The following is a 19,147-nucleotide window of genomic DNA, read 5'->3' on the forward strand; positions in this document are numbered from 1 at the left end:
AATAGGTTCTTTGGGACCACATCGAACAGAAAAAGGAAAACCCTAAAAGTGGGAGACACATGCATTTTATAAGCTGGCAAATGAAACACAAAAAGACCACACCCAGGCTTTTTCCTAGCTACCAAACAAACAAAAAACAAAAAACAAATCTAATCAACAATAGCTACCAAAAATCCAAAGCACAACAAGACCAATTTGCACACTTACCGTACATGAGATGCTCCCCAGATGTCCAAAATTCAATAACCATCTCCAGAAATCCCAACAATCTCAAATGCAACACGAATTCACCAAGGTTCAAACTAGATCTTGCGAACAAATAAAAAAAAACCCACAAAACCGTTGGCCTGCTATATGTTCTCGAAGAGTCCACAACCCACATACGCCAATTGATCCCTATTTGACCCTATTTGACTTATTAAGAATATAAATTCAACATTTTGCCCCTAAATTTGACGGTTGTTATTGACATTTTGACGGAATGGACTATGTTGAGAAACGTCAAAAAATGGACTAAATTGGTAATTTCCTTAAAAAAAAAAAAAAAAACCAACAGTGACAATTATTATTTATTGTCACTATCAAACAGTAGCTATTTTCAATTTTTCACTATGCTAAAAAAAAAACCCAGAAACAAGGTAACTTATACAAATCGTAGCCTCATTTACATATTGTTACATACAAGCAGTAACAATCATAGCCTCACTTACATATTGTTACTGATAAACAGTAACAACAATCATAGCCTCAACTTACATATTGTTACTGATAGTTACTACTATACAATAACAATCGTCCAATACTTCCACATCTCGCACAGCTCTTCAAAATCGTGCTCAGCTCCAAATCACGCCCACAATAATAATAATTGTCATTGTCTGATAGTTACTACTCGACAGTAACAATTGTCCAATACTTCCAAATTACGCTCAACACCTCTAGATCGCGTTCATAGTAACAATAATTGTCACTGTCTGATAGTAACTATCGTCTCAGATAGTTACTACTCGATAGTAACAATCGCCCCATACTTCCAAATCGCCCACCTACAACAATTCAATATAACAAGTTCACATTAAACCAAATTTTAAACCATAAACAAACATAAAAATTATAATAATAAGTTGTTACTGGAAAACAATAACAACCAAACAATATATTACAATTACTACAACTAATTAATAAGTCGTCTGAGTATAAGAATTTGTTGTTGTACCATTAATGCTTTTGCAAGCTCTTTGTTGTATAGATATTGGTAAATGACTCATCAAATGTTGTGTCATGTTCACTGATCAGTCCATTATCATAAAAGTTATCTCTTGTGGAAACCACAAAATCTATGTCAAGTTTCTCTCCAATCTACAAAAAAAATTACTTATTTATAAGTTGGTAAATAATACTCATATTTTTTTTTATAGGTAAATACTATCTAGTTGATGCTGGTTATCCATATATAAAAGGATATTTAGGATCTTATAAAGGTGAGTGATATTTAGACATTCATCGCTACGATGTATAATTAAAAGGATATTTGGTGTTTGGAAAAACCGTTGGAGAATGATATGCCAAATTCATAACTTTTCTTTAGAAAAACAAGTAAAAATTGTTGTTGCTTCAATGACGATTCACAACTTCATTAGAATTCATTCCATGACAGATCCAAAATTTAGACTGTATGATGATGATAATGATCTACTTCCCCCAAAAGATGAGGGATCAATTACAAGAAAAGAATGTGAACAACAAAATTTAACTCATGGGAAAGAGATGAATGACGTACGCGAGAGGATTGCGAATCATCTTATGTCGGGTTGATACTTGTGATAAATTTGATTGTCATCAGCGAATTTATTTTCTTTCAACAATCATTTTACAATTTGATTTGTTATATTTTTTAAGTTATTATCCTATATTTTAATTTAAGAAATCTTAAATTTTGTTATTTATGATAATAAAATAAAAGTATTTTTTCCTCAAGCAACCAAACATTAACAAAAGCACTTTTGTATAGTATAAAAGCACTTCTATGTTGATAACCAAACGATAAATTGTTTATGTGTATAAGTGCTACTAGTAAGAAATGTTACTGATAAAAAGCCCTAAGAAGCAGTGTCAAACGGGCTTTAACACTAGACAAGGAAAAAAAAGATCAAACTAACAGTTTGCTGGGCCGGGCTATAGTATGAACAAGTCAAGAACTTTCTTTATCTCAGTAAATCATAAATATATTAGCCCAGCCCATAAAATCCCGAAACTCACCCGACTCGACCCGGCCCATTTCCCGAGGTGCCCCCATTCTGATTTTTCTCCCGTACCATCCCCTCTCACTCTCCACTTCGTCTTCTGCGCTTCTCCACCCTTTCTCTCCATTTTCTCCTTCTTCTCTCCACTACGACGTCGTTTGGTTCCCGGCGGCGGATACATGAAAACTAATTACATTCTGTAATTTGAAGAGTAATTCTCTACGAAAAGATCGGCAGGGCTTCTCTTTGAGCTGCAGAGGAGTTCGTAGAGCAGACCCTACTTGGTGATCTTTCTTTCTAAACTTCAGTACTATTTATTTACTTTTTTTTTTTTTTATAATTTAAATTTTCTCTTGTAATTTGGTTCCGTAGTCTTGCAATTTACAAACTTGTAGTTAAAGTTTAGAAAATAAAAATAATTCACTGTTTCCAAACTCTATTCATTTTCCACATTCGGGTCTTATTTTCGAGCTGTTTCTATTTTATTTTTCTAAAATAATTGGTTTTGGTTAAAAGAATTATATTAACCACATTTGGATTAATGATTTTGTCTTAAGGGATGAGTGAGACTGAAATGAAATCATTTAAGATTTTCAGGTGAAATTTGTTAATAGTGAATATGAGCAATCTCAGAATTAGGAATAAAGTTCATTGAGCTTTGTTTGGTTCATATAGTTTCTGTTTGGTTTCCGAGACAATTGAGAATAAGGGTTTTTCTCAACTTGGTTATGTTAGGATTTCACTGATGAGAACGTTTCTGGTATTAAAACCTCTTTTCTTTTATGTTATTTCTGAATTTTCTTAGAATTGAGTCAGTGTAATGATTTCGAGTCCATTTCTGCAAAATTGTCAGGTGAAATTTGGTGATAATCATGCCAGACGTCCAGTCCCTTGTGAATGATTTCCTTATCAAGCTTAAAAAACGGTAAGTGTTTTATTTTTTTTCATCACAAGTCAAGAGTGGTGCAAGTTGAGGGCTTGAGAGACTATGAAATGTTTGATTTTGTATGTTTTTTGGTGGCAGTAAAATTGAGGGCTCGCAGGCCACAGCAAAGCTGTCGGCTGAATTACTTCGGTCTGTGATTTCATCGCAGCGGGTGCCCTACACAAATCAAGCTGGAGCTTTGATTGATGCTGTAAAGGCTGTTGGGGAGCAGCTGATTGCTGCAAATCCTGTTGGTAGGTGTATTAAATGTTAATAAGTTTTGCTAATCAGGATGATGTTTTATTATGTGTTTTGATGAGTAAATTTGTTATTAGTACAAAGGTCATTCATGTTACTTGGAACATCTTTCTCTGTGATATCACTTAAGCGACACAGGGTTGTGCATTGATGTCTCTTTTCATCTGAAGTTGGAAGTGTCATAAAAATAAACTACAAAATGGCTTGTTATTTATTTAATAAAGTTGTGTGTGTGTGTGTTTTTTTTTTTTTGGGTAGTTATTTGATTGCATGATTGAGGATGACTACGAATTCAGTTTGACAGCATCATGTAGCTTTCAAATTGTAGTATTAGAGATATGAACTTTATCAATCATTTTTCTTGTGGTCTGTAAAATTAGACTTTTTTTTTTTATACTCATGACAAGTCAAATTTGATATTTGTTTTTGGTCAAGCAAGTTTGATTAATAAAGGTGTGTCTTGAAGCTGCTTGAAAGCAGTGGGTGGTAGAGAATGCTTAAGGTTGATAATATAATCCACATATTGCTTCTGTGTTACTGGAGTTGGGACACTAAACACTCATATTGAACTTAGATAAAAATAGTCAAAGTACATAAATATATAAATGTACTACAGATTGTCCTGTCAAAGGGCTAAGTTAGTTGATTACAGTCTATCAATTTGCGCTGAAACATCCTAAGAGGAAACTTATTTTGTTTATGCTAAACTATGTAAAATGTTTATTTCCTAGGTGGAGAATAGTAGAAACATAATGGTTTTTGCTGCTTTCATGTGGATTCCCTGAATGAGAGAGCTAGTATTAAAATATTGCTGTTATGTTTGCATATCAATATATAATACTTCTGTATTATGAAATGAATTGATATCTCCTAGTTGCAGAAATGCAATGTACATTATGCAGACATTTTTAATTTAGATATATTTGTCTCCAGAAATACTGCAAAATATTTCTTTGTCTATTGACTTCAGAGGTTTATTAATTTGATTTTCCCTGATATGTGATCGCAGAGCTTGCTGTGGGTAATATTGTGAGGCGTGTTTTGCACATTATTAGGGAGGAGGATCTTTCTCTCACTACAGCTGCTATGGCTGGGTTGAACATGCCAACTGTTAGTGATGATGAAGATGATGGTGAGCATGACAACTATCCGGTTCTATCAGCTGCTGTTGTTGCTGCTGCTGCAAGAAGCACACTGCGTCCACCTTCTTTGCAAACCCTTCTTGAGGACATACCTGATGCAGCAGCTGTTCCTCACACTTCTTCATCTGGGGGTGATTCTGAAGGAAAAAGCAAATGTGTGCTCTTCATTCTTTGGATTTTTGGGAAACTTCTTTTAATGGACCTTTTATTATTATTTTTTATCTGATTGAAAACAATCAAACATGCTCATGTCGAGTTTTGTATTTGATACTTTCTTACTATACATGTTGCTGTTTGTGTTTGAAAATTAGTCAGATAAAAATTGGTTCCCATAATGGTCTGGCATATGGTGATGGAATTGGTGTATTACCTTCCGAAGGTAGATTACACAGCCTCATGACTTGCTGATATTTATTTTTCTTCACAGCTGCTGATAAAAGCTCAAGAAGTCGGAAGCTGAAGCATGATGTCATTGAAGCAGTTAATGAACTTATTCAAGACATTGGCACTTGTCATGAACAGATTGCTGAGCAAGCAGTAGAGCACATTCATCATAAGTATATTCCCCCCCTAGCCTTGATTATTAAGTTTGTTTTATTGTTACTAATTCATATTTGCGTTCAGATGCAGAAGTCTTTTTCAGTCATACATAAGCTCAATTTCAATCTTAAAATATGCATATGTGATAGTCATAAGTTACTGTGTTAATATGATCTTTCTGAGTGAGATTATTGTGTAATAATGCCTAACTAATGTGCATGGAGCATCTCATTCACGCATTATTTTATTATTACTTATATTATATAATTTTTAATATTCTCTAATTTCGTGATTTATTTTATTATTATATTCAATAACATAGTGATATGTATTTGTGTTTATGGGTTTTAATGCTCTCTTTCCTTAATAGTTAAACAATTTGAATGGAAGTAAAAGCTGAACTTAGAGACAGTAGCATGATCAAACTTGGGTTTTTAATGGGATGCTATAAAAAATTATGCTCCATCTGGTCAGTTTTCTCTTACAGTAATGCTACACTTACCACATTTTTATACCACAATGTCATACCATCTTACATGACATTCATACATTGGACACTAAAAATTAAAAAATAAAACCTAAAAAAGAAAAAGGAAATACCCTTCCAGTGAAGTAATGACACATCAAGTGGGATACAAATGTGAGAAAAAAAATGTGGGACAATTAGCATTATTGTTTCTCTTAATATTGTTTATGATGAATGCCTGAAGAAATGTTTAATTCTTCTAGTTGTAATCACAAGAAATAAGTTTATCTTATTTATTAGATTTGGAATCAAGGGATTAACTTGTTTCTAGTTTTGAGAATACAAATTGTGACTTTACCCTAATGTTTTCTCTTGCTCTCTCATTTTATATTTATCTTCCTTCTCTCTTTCTTTTTGGCATGAGAACACTCAATGACTCCTAGAAATGAAAAGGCTTCATTAAAATCCTAAAAGACTGAATAAATAAAAAAGACTTATTAAATACTAAAAGACTTATTAAATACTAAAAGACTCATAGGAGACTTTAGAAAACTTAAAGACATTGAGTCTGTCTAAGACAATTAAATTGACTCTTAATTACACTTCGACTCTTTGACTTATTTATTTATTTTTATTTTCCAAATCTTGGAATACTATGGGCATTTCACTTCGGACCCAATAGAGTTTATTGTTAAATTTGGGTCGTGTAGGCTTAGTCTTGGGCTTCCAAAGAGGATACTTCTTTTCTAACCAAGCAGTAGCTATTGCATCAGTGTACCATTCTCATGTAGAAGAGATTGCAAAACTTGATAGAAATGAGATTTTTAGAACGTTGATAGTAATAAGATTGCTACATTGTGATGATGAGTACGGTAATTTTTTCTGAGTCCCCTGGACTTCATGGTTGAATTCTTATGCTTGTGTGGTACTGCATGCTTACCTCTAGCTGAGTTTCTTAAATCAACAATTTGTATGCTCACTTCAAGTGCTGGGATGCTGCATAGCATGCCTAATTTATCCTAATTATGCGAGGAAACCTTTTATAGAGCACAATTTAACAAGCATTTAGGATCAGTTTGATCTATTGAATTTCACATGTTATCATGGTAAACATTAGGATCTAAAGCTTGTTGCATTTTCGTTCAGCTCGCACAAATTGCTAATTTATATTCTCATTGTCTTATTTGTTCCTGTACTTTCTGTTTTTTACATGCTAAAAAGCACCCGTACACCTGCATGAGTTGTGTTCTCTATTTATCGGGAATATATAGCTATATGAATAGTGTTTTTGTGTATATCTTCAATTTTGATTTTAATTGGTATATTTATTTGTGATTTTTTAACCATGCTGCTAACTGCATTGTTTTTTGCAGTGAGGTTATATTAACTTTAGGCAGTTCAAGAACAGTACTGGAATTTCTTTGTGCTGCAAAGGAGAAAAAAAGATCATTTCGGGTATTTGTTGCAGAGGGAGCTCCAAGGTTAGTTCAAAAGTGGACCTATTTGTTCCAAAACATAGGATCTGTGTGATTTTGATGTTTTCTTGGTGAGTCATTAATTTTGTTCTTCATTGGTTTTGATTAGGTATCAGGGGCATCTTCTTGCAAAAGAATTGGTTGCAAGAGGTTTACAAACCACTCTGATCACTGATTCTGCAGTTTTTGCTATGATATCTCGAGTGAACATGGTAGGAGGAACTGTTGTTTATTTATTTATTGCCATTAGAGAATCTACATCCTTGTTCCAACTTCAACTTGATTTTTTTTATGTAAAGGTTATAGTTGGCGCTCATGCTGTCATGGCCAATGGTGGGGTTATAGCACCTGTTGGGTTGAATATGGTTGCACTTGCAGCTCAAAGGCACGCTGTCCCTTTTGTTGTACTTGCTGGCAGTCACAAGGTAACTTGACATAATAACTGTTCTATTTGCTTTGGAAATTTTAGACTCCTCTACTGTCAGTTGGTTTCATAAAATTGAATTACAATGTATCTAAGGGGCACAAGTCAAGTACAGACGTAGACAATATAAGGCTCTACTTTAGAGAGAAACTAAGTGAAAACTATAAAATTAATATTATCAATAAAATCAGAAAGTGAGGCTTGAACCCTAATCTCACAAGGAATCATTTTACTCAAAGCAATCCACCCTTTGGAAAGTATTGACTATTGGCTGAAATATTTGTTATCAAAACTTGCATCCCATCTAAAAGTGCCCTCAAGGTTGTGCGAGGCAAATTCAAGACACCCAGAAAATGGAATATGTAAAGAACCAAAGCTCCCGAGTGAAGAATGAAGTAAATTGCCATTCATTAACTTGTCACTAGTGTTTAAAATGTCAACTATAATATCAATTGAAATCTGTGGAAAAAGGCATCATTTCCCTTATTGACTTCTGAGAAGCACCAAACATTTTGGTGATATATAGGTTGTTGAGAATATAGAATCCAGAATTTGGAATGCTATGCCTTGCATGACAATATATTATATTTAGGGTCTCTCCACCCATTGCGACTTGGTTTTAGGTTGGATGCTTTACTTTTAACATTGTATCAAAGCAAGCAATCTATGTGTTAGGCCCAACAGAGACACGTGCTCTATATCACCCAATATAGTTTATCAACATGCTTGCCTCAAGTAGGACTGTAGTGAATTAACACCCTTCCCTATGATTAGACAATTAGCATACACACACAATAGCAGCAACAATAAAGCAATAAAGAACACCAAGATTCGTTCTCGAGGTTTGGTGAACTTTGCTTACGTCCCCGTGTGATTCTTAGAGAATCAGAGCTGCACTATGTATAGAATAAGATTACAAGAACTTATTGAAACCCTAGACTACCCAACTCGCAGCCGCTCTCTTCTCTCTTGCACAATTAGCCCTCTTGGGTTTCTCCCTCTTGAAACGCCTCTCCCTTGAAGTCACTCATCCTTGAGTCTCTAACCCGAGTCTCCCTTTGAGTTTCTTCCCTTGAAGTCTCTGGCTATTCTATCTTCTATGAGACTTGTAGCAGCCTATTTATAGAGCATAGGCTTACCACTTACAATATGGATTCCTAAACCTAATAGAATTAGGTAATTTACCTATTAGCTAATTCTATTCCCTTGTACACAAGGAAAATCCTTTAGAACTCCTTCCCACACTAGGAAAGTCTTGCGCAAGTCCTCTTTGTCTTCCAAAACCGTACCCGTCTAGGAAACCCAAAATCTGCCCCAAAAAACTCGACTCCCTTCCTCATTGGTCTTGGGCGACCGGTCAGCCAAAGCTCTGACCGGTCCCTCAAAGCTTCTAGTTTCTCCAATTTTTCCAGAAACTCCCGACGAGCCACTTTCACAACAAGGACACACATGAGGGGGTGTTTTTAGAATATAGAATTGCACATTGGGACTTCTAAGCCTGTATGACAATAAATATTATCCGGGGCCTCTTCACCTATTTCTAATTGAGTTTGGGTTGGATGCTCTATCTTATAACAGTTGTATATTGCCAAATTTCAACAAGGGTTCCTACCAGAAAAAAGAAAAAAAGAAAAAAGGAAAAATCCCAAAAATAATACATGACAGTTGCCACAAACAATTGTTGAGAGATGTTACCATATCAAAGTCAGCAAGACTGTCAGTGAGTATAGGCTTCCAGATGCTTCATGTCATATGGCAACAATAAAAACCGGTGATTGACCTTCAAAATACAAGGAAGCTGATGTGTTCTTAGTTCGTTCTAGAAACTCACTCCTAATGATAGAGTGGATTGGCTAAAGAGAGACCAATAAGTCAGTGGGCTACAATTATAGACTCTCAAAAGAATTTGCAAGTTCCTGATTTCCTTTTTCACCCTTTTTAAACAGCCCCAGTGGGTTATAGGCCTATTGGACTTCACTTCTTATCTTTCTATTGGGCTTAACTTTTTTCTTTGTAATCTCTGTTAGGAGCTTGTGGGTGTTGCTGAATTATTGGGGATTTATGTCACAGCTGTGAAAAGCCCTCACAAACTTTCTCACTTGTTATCTTTCCGATGACAAATTGTAATATTTACTTGAAATATGGGCAACATAGTCCAGCAATACACAGAATAGTCATTTAATACTCAAAAATTTAGTTTGATAAATAAATTATATCCCTAGCTTGATTCTTATGTTGCTTCGCCTCCTCATTGCATCTGATTGGACCACAGTGAAACACTCATTAAAACTTTGGAGTTAAAGGCATGCACAGAAGAGTCATTTAATTCTCTACAATTTAATTTGATAAATAAATTATATCCCTAGTTTGATTCTTTCGTTGCTTCAGTCCTGCAGTGCATCTGATTGGCCCACACTGAAACACTCATTAAAACCTTTGGCGTTTAGGCATGATGAACTCAGTTGAGAATTTGGGTCAACTATATAGTAAAAACACTCTTCTGGATTTGGTCACTGTAATTCTCTTTTGGATTTGGTCACTGTAAATGACGAAAAACATCTACAGTCATATCATTCCTTCATCGTGTAGCTGCTACACAGTCTACACTTGATGTCACTCTTAATCTTGCTCTGCAGATTTTGATTTTGTGTAAAAGAAAAGGTCATGGGTGTGATTGCAGAAGGGGGCAAGTCTTGAAAATCAAGAGACTAGGAGAAATGGATATAGAAGAGAAATAATTCAAAGATAATGGGGGAAAAAAAAATAAAGAACTCAATGAATAAGATAATACTAAAGATGCAAACCATATAATTATTTGAATGTGACAATGAGGTAGTTATACATCTTATGTACTAGGTTGTCATAGTTGAAAAAAGTAAAATAATGCACTAAATTTTGCTGGTCAAACTATATCTTGCTTTTGCACAATGTTTGTATTAGTGAGAACCTTGTATAAACAGTTTCTTATTTAAAAAAGAAAAAAGAGCACCTTGTATAAACAATTAGTAACCATACTCAAACAAAAGAGGATTCAATTTCTAAAGTGTGAAATAAACAAAGAAGAAATATGAATGTCCAGAAAACATGTAAGCAATATACGTGTGAATTCATCTAAACGAGACTCAATTCATGATAGGAATTAACTCAGCTGAGCAAGATAGACTTAATCAACCAAATGACTATTTATGTACAAATTATTTAATGCAGTCTGTGGAATTATGGAATCTAATAATTCCAGTTCAATGGATCTTTAATAACTCACTTTTCCCAATCTTCATGACATCTTTGCATCATTCAGCAAGTTATAATGACTTATGGTAGTATCAGAGAGTTATTTTTCTAAAGTCTGCTTATTTGAATTGTAGTTGTTACATCTAATCAAGTTTATGCTGGCTGCTTCACAGTCTGTAGCTTTATTTTTGCTTGTTTAGACTGGAATGGGAATTAGACCCCTTGGAATTCTGTAGAGTTGGTGTTAACTGGATGTAACTGGGCGTAATACCTATCTGTAGCTTATTTCTTGGATTTTAGTCTTAAACACCTCCTTTATTCCAAGTCTTGCTCTGGTGGTTTACATGACAGTTGTGCCCTTTGTATCCACACAATCCTGAGGTCTTGCTGAACGAGTTAAGATCCCCTTCTGAGCTGCTGGATTTCGGAGAATTCTCAGATTGCATGGATTTTGGAAGTGGCACTGCTTCCCCACTTCTTCATGTTGTCAACCCTACATTTGATTATGTGCCGCCAAAGCTTGTCAGTCTATTTATCACTGATACGTAAGTCAACTAATTTTAAGGCCAAACGGAATTGAATGTACGAAAGATTTCACCTATTGCATTTCTATTCCATTAATGAAGAAAAAAAGGAAAAGAAAACAAAGGAAAGGAAAAATAAGATTCTGACTAGTCTCTTCTCAAAGAAAACCATCATCAATTCATCCCCATCTCAGTATTTTGTACTTATTCAGTTTGCTATTTTCTGATTTCCTATCTAGTTTGTAAATGACAATCCTTCTTCCTTCACAGAGGAGGGCATAATCCATCATACATGTACCGGCTCATTGCAGATTATTATTCTGCGGATGATTTGGTGGTCCAGCGAAGACCTGCTACAGCGAGTTGAGTTTAGCTCTTGCATTTTTATCATATATTGGGTAAGTATGTAGTTTAATTTTTTAATCTCAACTTTTGACGGGTGTCATGTGTGTTCAGGTGAAAATTTGGCACTTATAACAGTTATTTATTGACCAAAAGTCTGGGAAAATCCAGTATTAGAGAAAAGTGAATATTCATGTTTTTAGTCCTTGTGTTTTAACTCGAAAACATATTTGGAAAACTCCACATTTGGTCTTTGTGTTTTATGTTAGTTGCAATATGAGACTATTTTACAAAATCAAATTTTCAATTTTTGTTTGACAATCAAATTGGGGGGGTGTGGAGTGGAAGGGTGAAAGAAATTGTGTAATCAAATTGGGACAATTTATCTTATTAGGGATTTCAATGAAGTAAATCTTCTGAGATATATCATATATGTTAGCATGCTTCAAGATTTCCTCATGAACTGTTTACGTTTACTGTATCCATGTAATTGTTGTACTTGTGACTAGTAATTTGAACTGACCTTTTCCGGTATTCAATTTTCAGGTAGTACAGACGGCTATAATGGTAATGAGTGGATGTAGAGGAAATGAAATTAAATGGTAGTCTAAGGGAACCATGAAGACCATTATCAATGCTGGAAGAGTCCTTGGACAAATTGCAGTACAAGGGAGTAGCAGTATGAACCTGGGACAGAACTGAGAGAAACAAAGAGAGCCAATTTTGTGTATGTGGCCACTTAGGAAGCTTAGACTTGTATTCATGGAAACACTAAAGAGAATTGAAGGTGTTTTTTGTGATTGTGAAATGACAAGTGGAAAGGCATTGTATTCCATAACAAGATGTCATTAAAATTAAAATATTGTCGGATTGCATGTAGCTGATCTTGTTGCAGGTTATTCCTGGTGCCCCTGCTTTTAGTGAACTTTTGCTGAGAAACCATGGGTATATAGCTATTTGATAAGAATTTAATTTTCAATTATTTAAGGATTACCCTCGAAGCAAAGACAGACTAGGAAATTTCTTTTACTTACTATGCAAGCATTTTACCTTTACCTTCTACTAACAGACAGGAACCGTAGATGTACCGAAACTCTGCTACCAAAGTTACTTGGCCAAAACTATAATTTCAGTTGGGAACTTTGTGGACTTGTGTGGCACATTAAACATAAGCTCGATAACCTACCCAAGATCTCTTGCTAAGGAATATACAAGTTTACCGCTCAATAATTTCTTGGGTACTCTACTTTAAACGGCTCGACAATTCATTTTCTTATTCATAAACACAATCGGTTGCATTATTATCTTCTAGGACAAAAATTATCATCGGCTACATATGTAGTTATAACATTCTGTAGTTATAACATTGCAGTCACATTATATATCTTCACTACAAAACACTAACTCTACTACTCATCCCAAAACATACTCAACCCCATAAATATTAAGATTCAAGTAGAAAAACAAAAGAAAAAATATTGAGTGGCAACTATAAATGTAGATGCAGACTGTCCTTTTGGTTAAGAAATTGAGTATTGTCATTTGGCTACTGGCCATAGCGGTAGCTTAGGGATGGGGGGCGCATCTACAATTGGGGAAAGATACAAGGGGTTTAAAACAAATAATAAAAATAAAAGGGGGCTTATTGAGTAAATTTGAGGATCTAAGTAAAAATATCTGACATAATTTGTTGTATTGTAATTCAAGTTCATATTTTAACATGACTCTAAGTAATAAAAGAAGCCCAATACGTTTCAATTAAATTTTGTTTTTTTAATATGATACATATTATTTCTATGCTGTTTGGTTAAATCCAGTTGCTAAAAAATGCTATTTGATAGCATACTTTAAACTCTTTAAAATTAAAATCCAGTTCCTAAAAAATGCTGTTTGCTTGCAAACTTTAAACTCTTTAAAATTTTCAAATACAAGACCTAAGTTATCGTCTTTGCAATTCATTCTGGCTCCTCCCTTGCAGCTACCGTGGGATACATTTGTACTCTTTGCAGGTTTTCATTCTCAAGCGAAAATATATCTTAGGATTTATTTGGTTGCCAAGAAAGTCAAGTCTCGAAGACAACAGGAAATTCCATCCAATGTTCTTTTCACTTAAGACACAAGTAAACCTCTTTAAAATAATTTTGCATCACAGAAATACCGAACCCTACAATTCATACTGATTTCATTTATGCCATCTTGCCAATGACCTCTTCAACAAGGGGTAAATATACAAGCATCATATCTTAAATTGAATATTATTACAATACTTGAAATAAATACAAGGGAGTCAATTTCAGCAAATGAATACAACATTCTATATTACAATGTTACATGCACCCCGTATGAAAAACAAGACATCACTGGTACTCTTCAAACCAGAAAAAGAGCACTACAAGCATAAATGACTTGAAGCTGCAATGTCAGGTCTCCACTAGTCAAGATGGCCTTGGCACCTCCCCTTCGATTTGAGTTTGAGAAACAGAAGCACCATCATTATAAAACTTGAGGAAGAGAACACCGTCTGGGCACTCGCGGTGCTCACAATGGGGCACAAAGATATGAAAAACAAGACGTCACTGGTGATCTACATCAAACCAAAAAAAGAGGGACGTCCGAGCATAAATGACTCGAACTCGCTGCAACGTCAAGTCTCCACTAGTCGAAACAGCCTTGGCACCTCCTTCGATTCGAGTTCGAGAAACATAAACACCATCATTAAAACACTTAACGGAGGAAGGGAACACCGTCTGGGCACTTGCGGTGCTTACAATGGGGCATGAAAGATGGTCTAGGGGATTTGTTTCACATTGAAGCACGCACCCATCTATTGTCAGCCTTCCACTTCTATGAAGCAAGCAACAACCAAGCTCTGCCTTCACAGTCAAGTTTGCCAATTTGCAGGTGGACAGAAACTCCAACGCACTGCTCAAACAAAATGAACAGTGCTACCAAACTTTTTGCTCAAAGTAATAATAAAAAGAAAAATAGGGTGGTCATTTTTCAGGAGCACTTCCAGACTACTAATGGCAACTAGGAAAATAACAAAAAAAAATTGAGAGAAATATCTGCCAGTAAATTTTAACTATCTTCAAAATGAGCAAAAATATTTCCATTAAAACAACAATTTTAAATATCTGCCAGTAAAATCTAGCAGCATGGAAGTGACTCCTACAAAAATTTGACATTTGAGAGAGAAATCTCACACAATCACCACAAGACAACAAAAAGTAAACCATAAATTAAACTTTGCAAACCTGTCTGAACCTCGAGAACAAAAAAGTGTTGTCTCATCAGGTAGCTCACCTCCACCAATCTGAACAAAGTAACTTGAGATAGAAAATGGAGAAAAATTGGAAGAATCTACCCACTACAAAGGTTTTATTTTTGTTATGAGGTAAAAGAAAAAGAAAAAGGAAAAAGTGAAATTCGGATCCCTCTTTGCGTCAGAAGACTACCATAAGATCTACACCAAGTAGAGATATCTGTGCAATTCCATAGTCTGTTGAAATGCAATTGTAATTTCGGCAATGCTGATTCACCAAATCTAACTTAGTTGAAAATTTAACTTGTTTGACACTAATCAGACCATACTTCACTACACCTACCCAAAAAGTGAGGGTAACCATAACATAGGATTGAATCTATATAATTCCCTCCTTTATGTCAATTAGAATTTCAAAATCATATTCAACGCAGAAAGTGATGCTTAACTGACAAAGAACCATCAGTCTACCACAAAACCTAAGAGATAAGTAGTTAGCATTAAGTACGACACACAACTAGCACTTAACTGAGAACAGGTTTAACTCACTAGTGAAAGACAGAAATGTATGAACAACAATAAAAGCTTCATTCCAAGCAGCTAGGTTTGGGTTAAAGCCCAACCACCTTAGCAACACTACAAGATCCACCTCAGATCGGTGTCACTCAAACTTTGTTCAATTACCTTGAGCTAGGACATTAATAATCTTTCTCGCACAACTAGACTTCATTTTCGTAAAAGATATCCTCTTAAAAAAGATTGTACCAGTAATCCTATGTCATAACTGAACTAGGTAGCATTAACCTCCAGTTAGACAAATGTACCCTTCATCCAGGTTAATTTACTAGACAGATTTGGAATAGGCTTCTGGAGGTTTTTGGTTTGCTGTGGGTGTGCCCTAGAACTTGTTGTTAGATGCTGTCAAGGGGGCCTTCAGATTGAAGATGAAAACAAGAAAATGCTGACTCTTTGGAGGTGTGCTGTTTTAGCCTTTTTGTGGTGTGTGTGGCTGGAACAAAATAAGAGGATCTTTTAAGACAAGGAGGAGAAAATGGACTTAATTTGGGATAGGATCAGATTGCTTGCCTTTGCCTCTCTCTTGGCTTCCTTGTCAAAATCTTTCAAGAACATTCCGTTTAGTGTAATTCTTCTTGATTTGGAGGGGGGAGTTTTGTTCTGACTGCCTTTCGGGCTTTCATAGTTTTGATGCTATTTTAATTGTTTCACAGACGTCTCGTGTGTTGCTTGTATTCCATCTTTTTCTAATAATTTGTGTTTTGTATTAAAAAAAAAAAAAAAAAAAAAACACACACACACACACATGTGTGCAAGCATGCCACACTGTCTTAATTGACATTTCTAACTGTGGAACTTCGAGACATACCAGGCAAAGTGGCTTTTTTATTTGAATATTAGAAGCCAGATGCCTTCCGCCTGCTGCAATTAGAATGGTGTCACCAGGCCTGTAAGGGGGGAAAAAATGTTTATAATACCCCACTGAATGAACAAAAGAGTCATACAGATTTAACTCTGCAAACCTTGCAGCAGAAACAGCTGTCTCAATGTTGGGGAAAACTCCAGGCTCCAATAGATCTTTGATAGATCGGTCAACTCGTAGCCACAAGCGAGGGTGACATGCCAAGTAAAGCCATCTGTGGCAAACGAGGGCTGTGTTATACCGATCTGCAAACTCAAAAGCAATTGAGACAGATATTGAAGAAATTTATGTCATACATGCATTGGAGCTAACAATCTATCAGGAAAATCTGATACAACTGTAATATGACCACTTTAGAGAATCATAACATCCATTTCTATGCCCATAAAAATATCCACATACACAATAGACAAGAGTTTAAAAAATATAACAATGCTCAAGCATTGCCTAAGAAACTCTCCAATATCTTCCCTGACCTTACTAAACATGGCTCCCCTCTCATAAGGTTAACCAAAAATCATATCTTTGTATTACGGTGATATTCAACTCTCTCACTCACTTTATGGCCTCCAGTACTGCCTCCAATAAAGTCAATCCCCAATCCAACTGATTTGTTGTCCATAGGCATATGTTTAAAATTTTAAAGTTTGTTCAAACGTTTCCAAAGAAGCTGTTAATTTTTGCGTATCCGTTTTTCTTTTTTTTTTGAGACAAAAAATGTATTTCTATCTTGTACAATTTTGGAAAGTATATTAAATTCTCATTTTCTTTTTTTCATGTCCGGAGTTTTCTATTTCTTAAAAATAAAAATATAATTAAAAAATTGCTAGGGAAGTCAAAACACTTGTCAATTATATTCTTCTTAAAAAACATGTCAACTATATTCTATCACAAGTTCACAGCTTCATTAGCACCAACATTTCCAATCCTCTAATTGGTATAAAGTCTGTAACTTGACAGGACTGAATGCTTTAGGTCCCATATATCTCAATTCTTATCGATTGCACATACTTCCCAAATAAATAAATAAAAACACAGATCCCAGACCATAAAATCACTAAAAAGTTAAAAACCAACAAAATAAAGCAATTAAGCAATAACAATTAGCCAATTATAGACCCCAGAAAAACCCTAATGCAAAAATCTACAAATAATAAAAATAATCAATTGAACCAAACCCCATATTGACATATTACAAGGACTCATGAATGAAAATGAATATTGGGTTTTTCCATGCAATTAAAAAAATAAGAGAAAGAGGTACCTGGGATAGGAGGGAGGAAGCTAAAGATGTGCATGAGGCATCCATCATCCAGATTATTTATTGGACAGGACGATGAATTGGATGAGCTGCTTCTCTTTGTAAGGCTTCTCCTCCACTTGGTTTGCTTTATCTGTTTCTCCACCTCCATAGCTTCCTCTCTTTCTCCCTCTGTTGCCAAACAGATCTAGTTTGGAATTTTTAAGGTTTTTGACTAAACTAACCGAATACTTACGCATAGAGGCCCAAACAAAAACAAAAAAAAAACCGAATACTTACGCATATACCCGCACGTATGCCAATTTTTTTTTATTTTTCCTTTAATTTTTGCCCTTCGATTGTGGGCAAAACTGGAGCTGCCATGTGTTTATGTTCAGAGATGAGTTGTGAGAATGTGAGGTTTTCAACAGATAGGACTTAGGAGTCATTATTGGGCCGGGCTGGGCTAACCTGGGCCGATTAGGATTAAAACCAAAAACAAAATTAGTAGAGAAATTAAATTATAAGTGGTGTTATTCCGACCACCCTAAACTCCTGAGTTGACCACCCTATTTCAAAATTTCAATTTTACCCTTAAAACAAAAAATTTCAATTTTGTTCATCGGGTGATTCGATAGTTATCTACCGAAATATCCGATTAGGATTAAAACCAAAAACAAAATTAGTAGAGAAATTAAATTATAAGTGGTGTTATTCCGACCACCCTAAACTGCTGAGTTGACCACCCTATTTCAAAATTTCAATTTTACCCTTAAAACAAAAAATTTCAATTTTGTTCATCGGGTGATTCGATAGTTATCTACCGAAATATTTGTGATTATTCGACAGTTATCTGCTGAACATTAGTCGATTATTCGGTGGATAACCACCAAATGGAAATGAAAAAGATATTCGACAGTTATTTGCCGAAATATTTGTGTTTATTCGACACTTATCTGCCAAACATTGGTGATTGTTTCGGTAGATAACCACCGAATAGATCTGGGTGATTTCATCATGTTTTTGCAATAAAGGGTAAAATAGGAAAAAAAAAATTGGACAAAATATGTTAGGATGGTCAACTCAGCATCTAAGGGTGGTCTGCGTAACCTTATTGGTGTTTGCTTTGAGTTCTATGGAGAAAAGTAAGGCTGTACAAGTGTAAAACAGGGTAGTCCTTCTTGGACTGGCCCAACCCATATAAGATCGTCGAAGCCGTAGTTAAAGCATAAATTTTTTATGCGGAAATTGCTCCAACAAGTGGTTTTCTTGGTTGAGTGCTTATATTTTCACCCACTTATCCTATTTTTTCCACCCACCTTATTTTTACACCCATCATTAAATATATAAAAAATAAAAAAAAAATCTTCTTAGCTCTCATTATTTCTATAATACCCTTTTGATATTTCAACTCAAATATTCACCTACTAAACACTATTTCCTCGCCTGTTAACTATCATTTCATCCACCCATCTTTTTCCAAATAGAAGAAAAAGAATCATATACCCATCTTATAATGCATTCCTAAATTTCAAATTAAATCCCTAAGATTAATATTCAATTTATAAATCAAAAGATTCATTAAAATATAATGAATTCAAAACTATGAATAAATAAAAATAGTTTAGGGTATAGAA

At 34.9% G+C, this 19,147-nt stretch overlaps 2 protein-coding genes across 2 annotated transcripts; one reads left to right on the forward strand and one right to left on the reverse strand.

Annotated features, from left to right (window-relative positions):
* The first annotated feature begins 2,352 nt into the window (after positions 1-2,352).
* On the forward strand, positions 2,353-12,578 carry LOC147291971 (NagB/RpiA/CoA transferase-like superfamily protein). The gene is made up of 11 exons (XM_086235112.1): positions 2,353-2,527; positions 3,097-3,168; positions 3,268-3,422; positions 4,436-4,723; positions 4,996-5,125; positions 6,948-7,055; positions 7,159-7,261; positions 7,349-7,474; positions 11,056-11,249; positions 11,499-11,626; positions 12,117-12,578. The coding sequence occupies exons 2-10, from the start codon at positions 3,116-3,118 to the stop codon at positions 11,593-11,595; spliced, it is 1,254 nt and encodes a 417-aa protein (XP_086091238.1). The 5' UTR covers positions 2,353-2,527; positions 3,097-3,115; the 3' UTR covers positions 11,596-11,626; positions 12,117-12,578.
* A 1,233-nt stretch (positions 12,579-13,811) lies between these two features.
* On the reverse strand, positions 13,812-17,929 carry SKIP5 (SKP1/ASK-interacting protein 5). The gene is made up of 6 exons (XM_086235114.1): positions 17,811-17,929; positions 17,535-17,702; positions 16,371-16,515; positions 16,217-16,295; positions 14,825-14,883; positions 13,812-14,492 (listed from the first exon to the last, which is right to left on the reverse strand). The coding sequence occupies exons 1-6, from the start codon at positions 17,812-17,814 to the stop codon at positions 14,144-14,146; spliced, it is 804 nt and encodes a 267-aa protein (XP_086091240.1). The 5' UTR covers positions 17,815-17,929; the 3' UTR covers positions 13,812-14,143.
* Between the last annotated feature and the right edge of the window lie 1,218 nt (positions 17,930-19,147).

This window comes from Dryas octopetala, chromosome 3 (genome assembly GCF_963921425.1).
Source record: "Dryas octopetala chromosome 3, drDryOcto1.1, whole genome shotgun sequence".
Taxonomy (NCBI): domain Eukaryota; kingdom Viridiplantae; phylum Streptophyta; class Magnoliopsida; order Rosales; family Rosaceae; genus Dryas; species Dryas octopetala.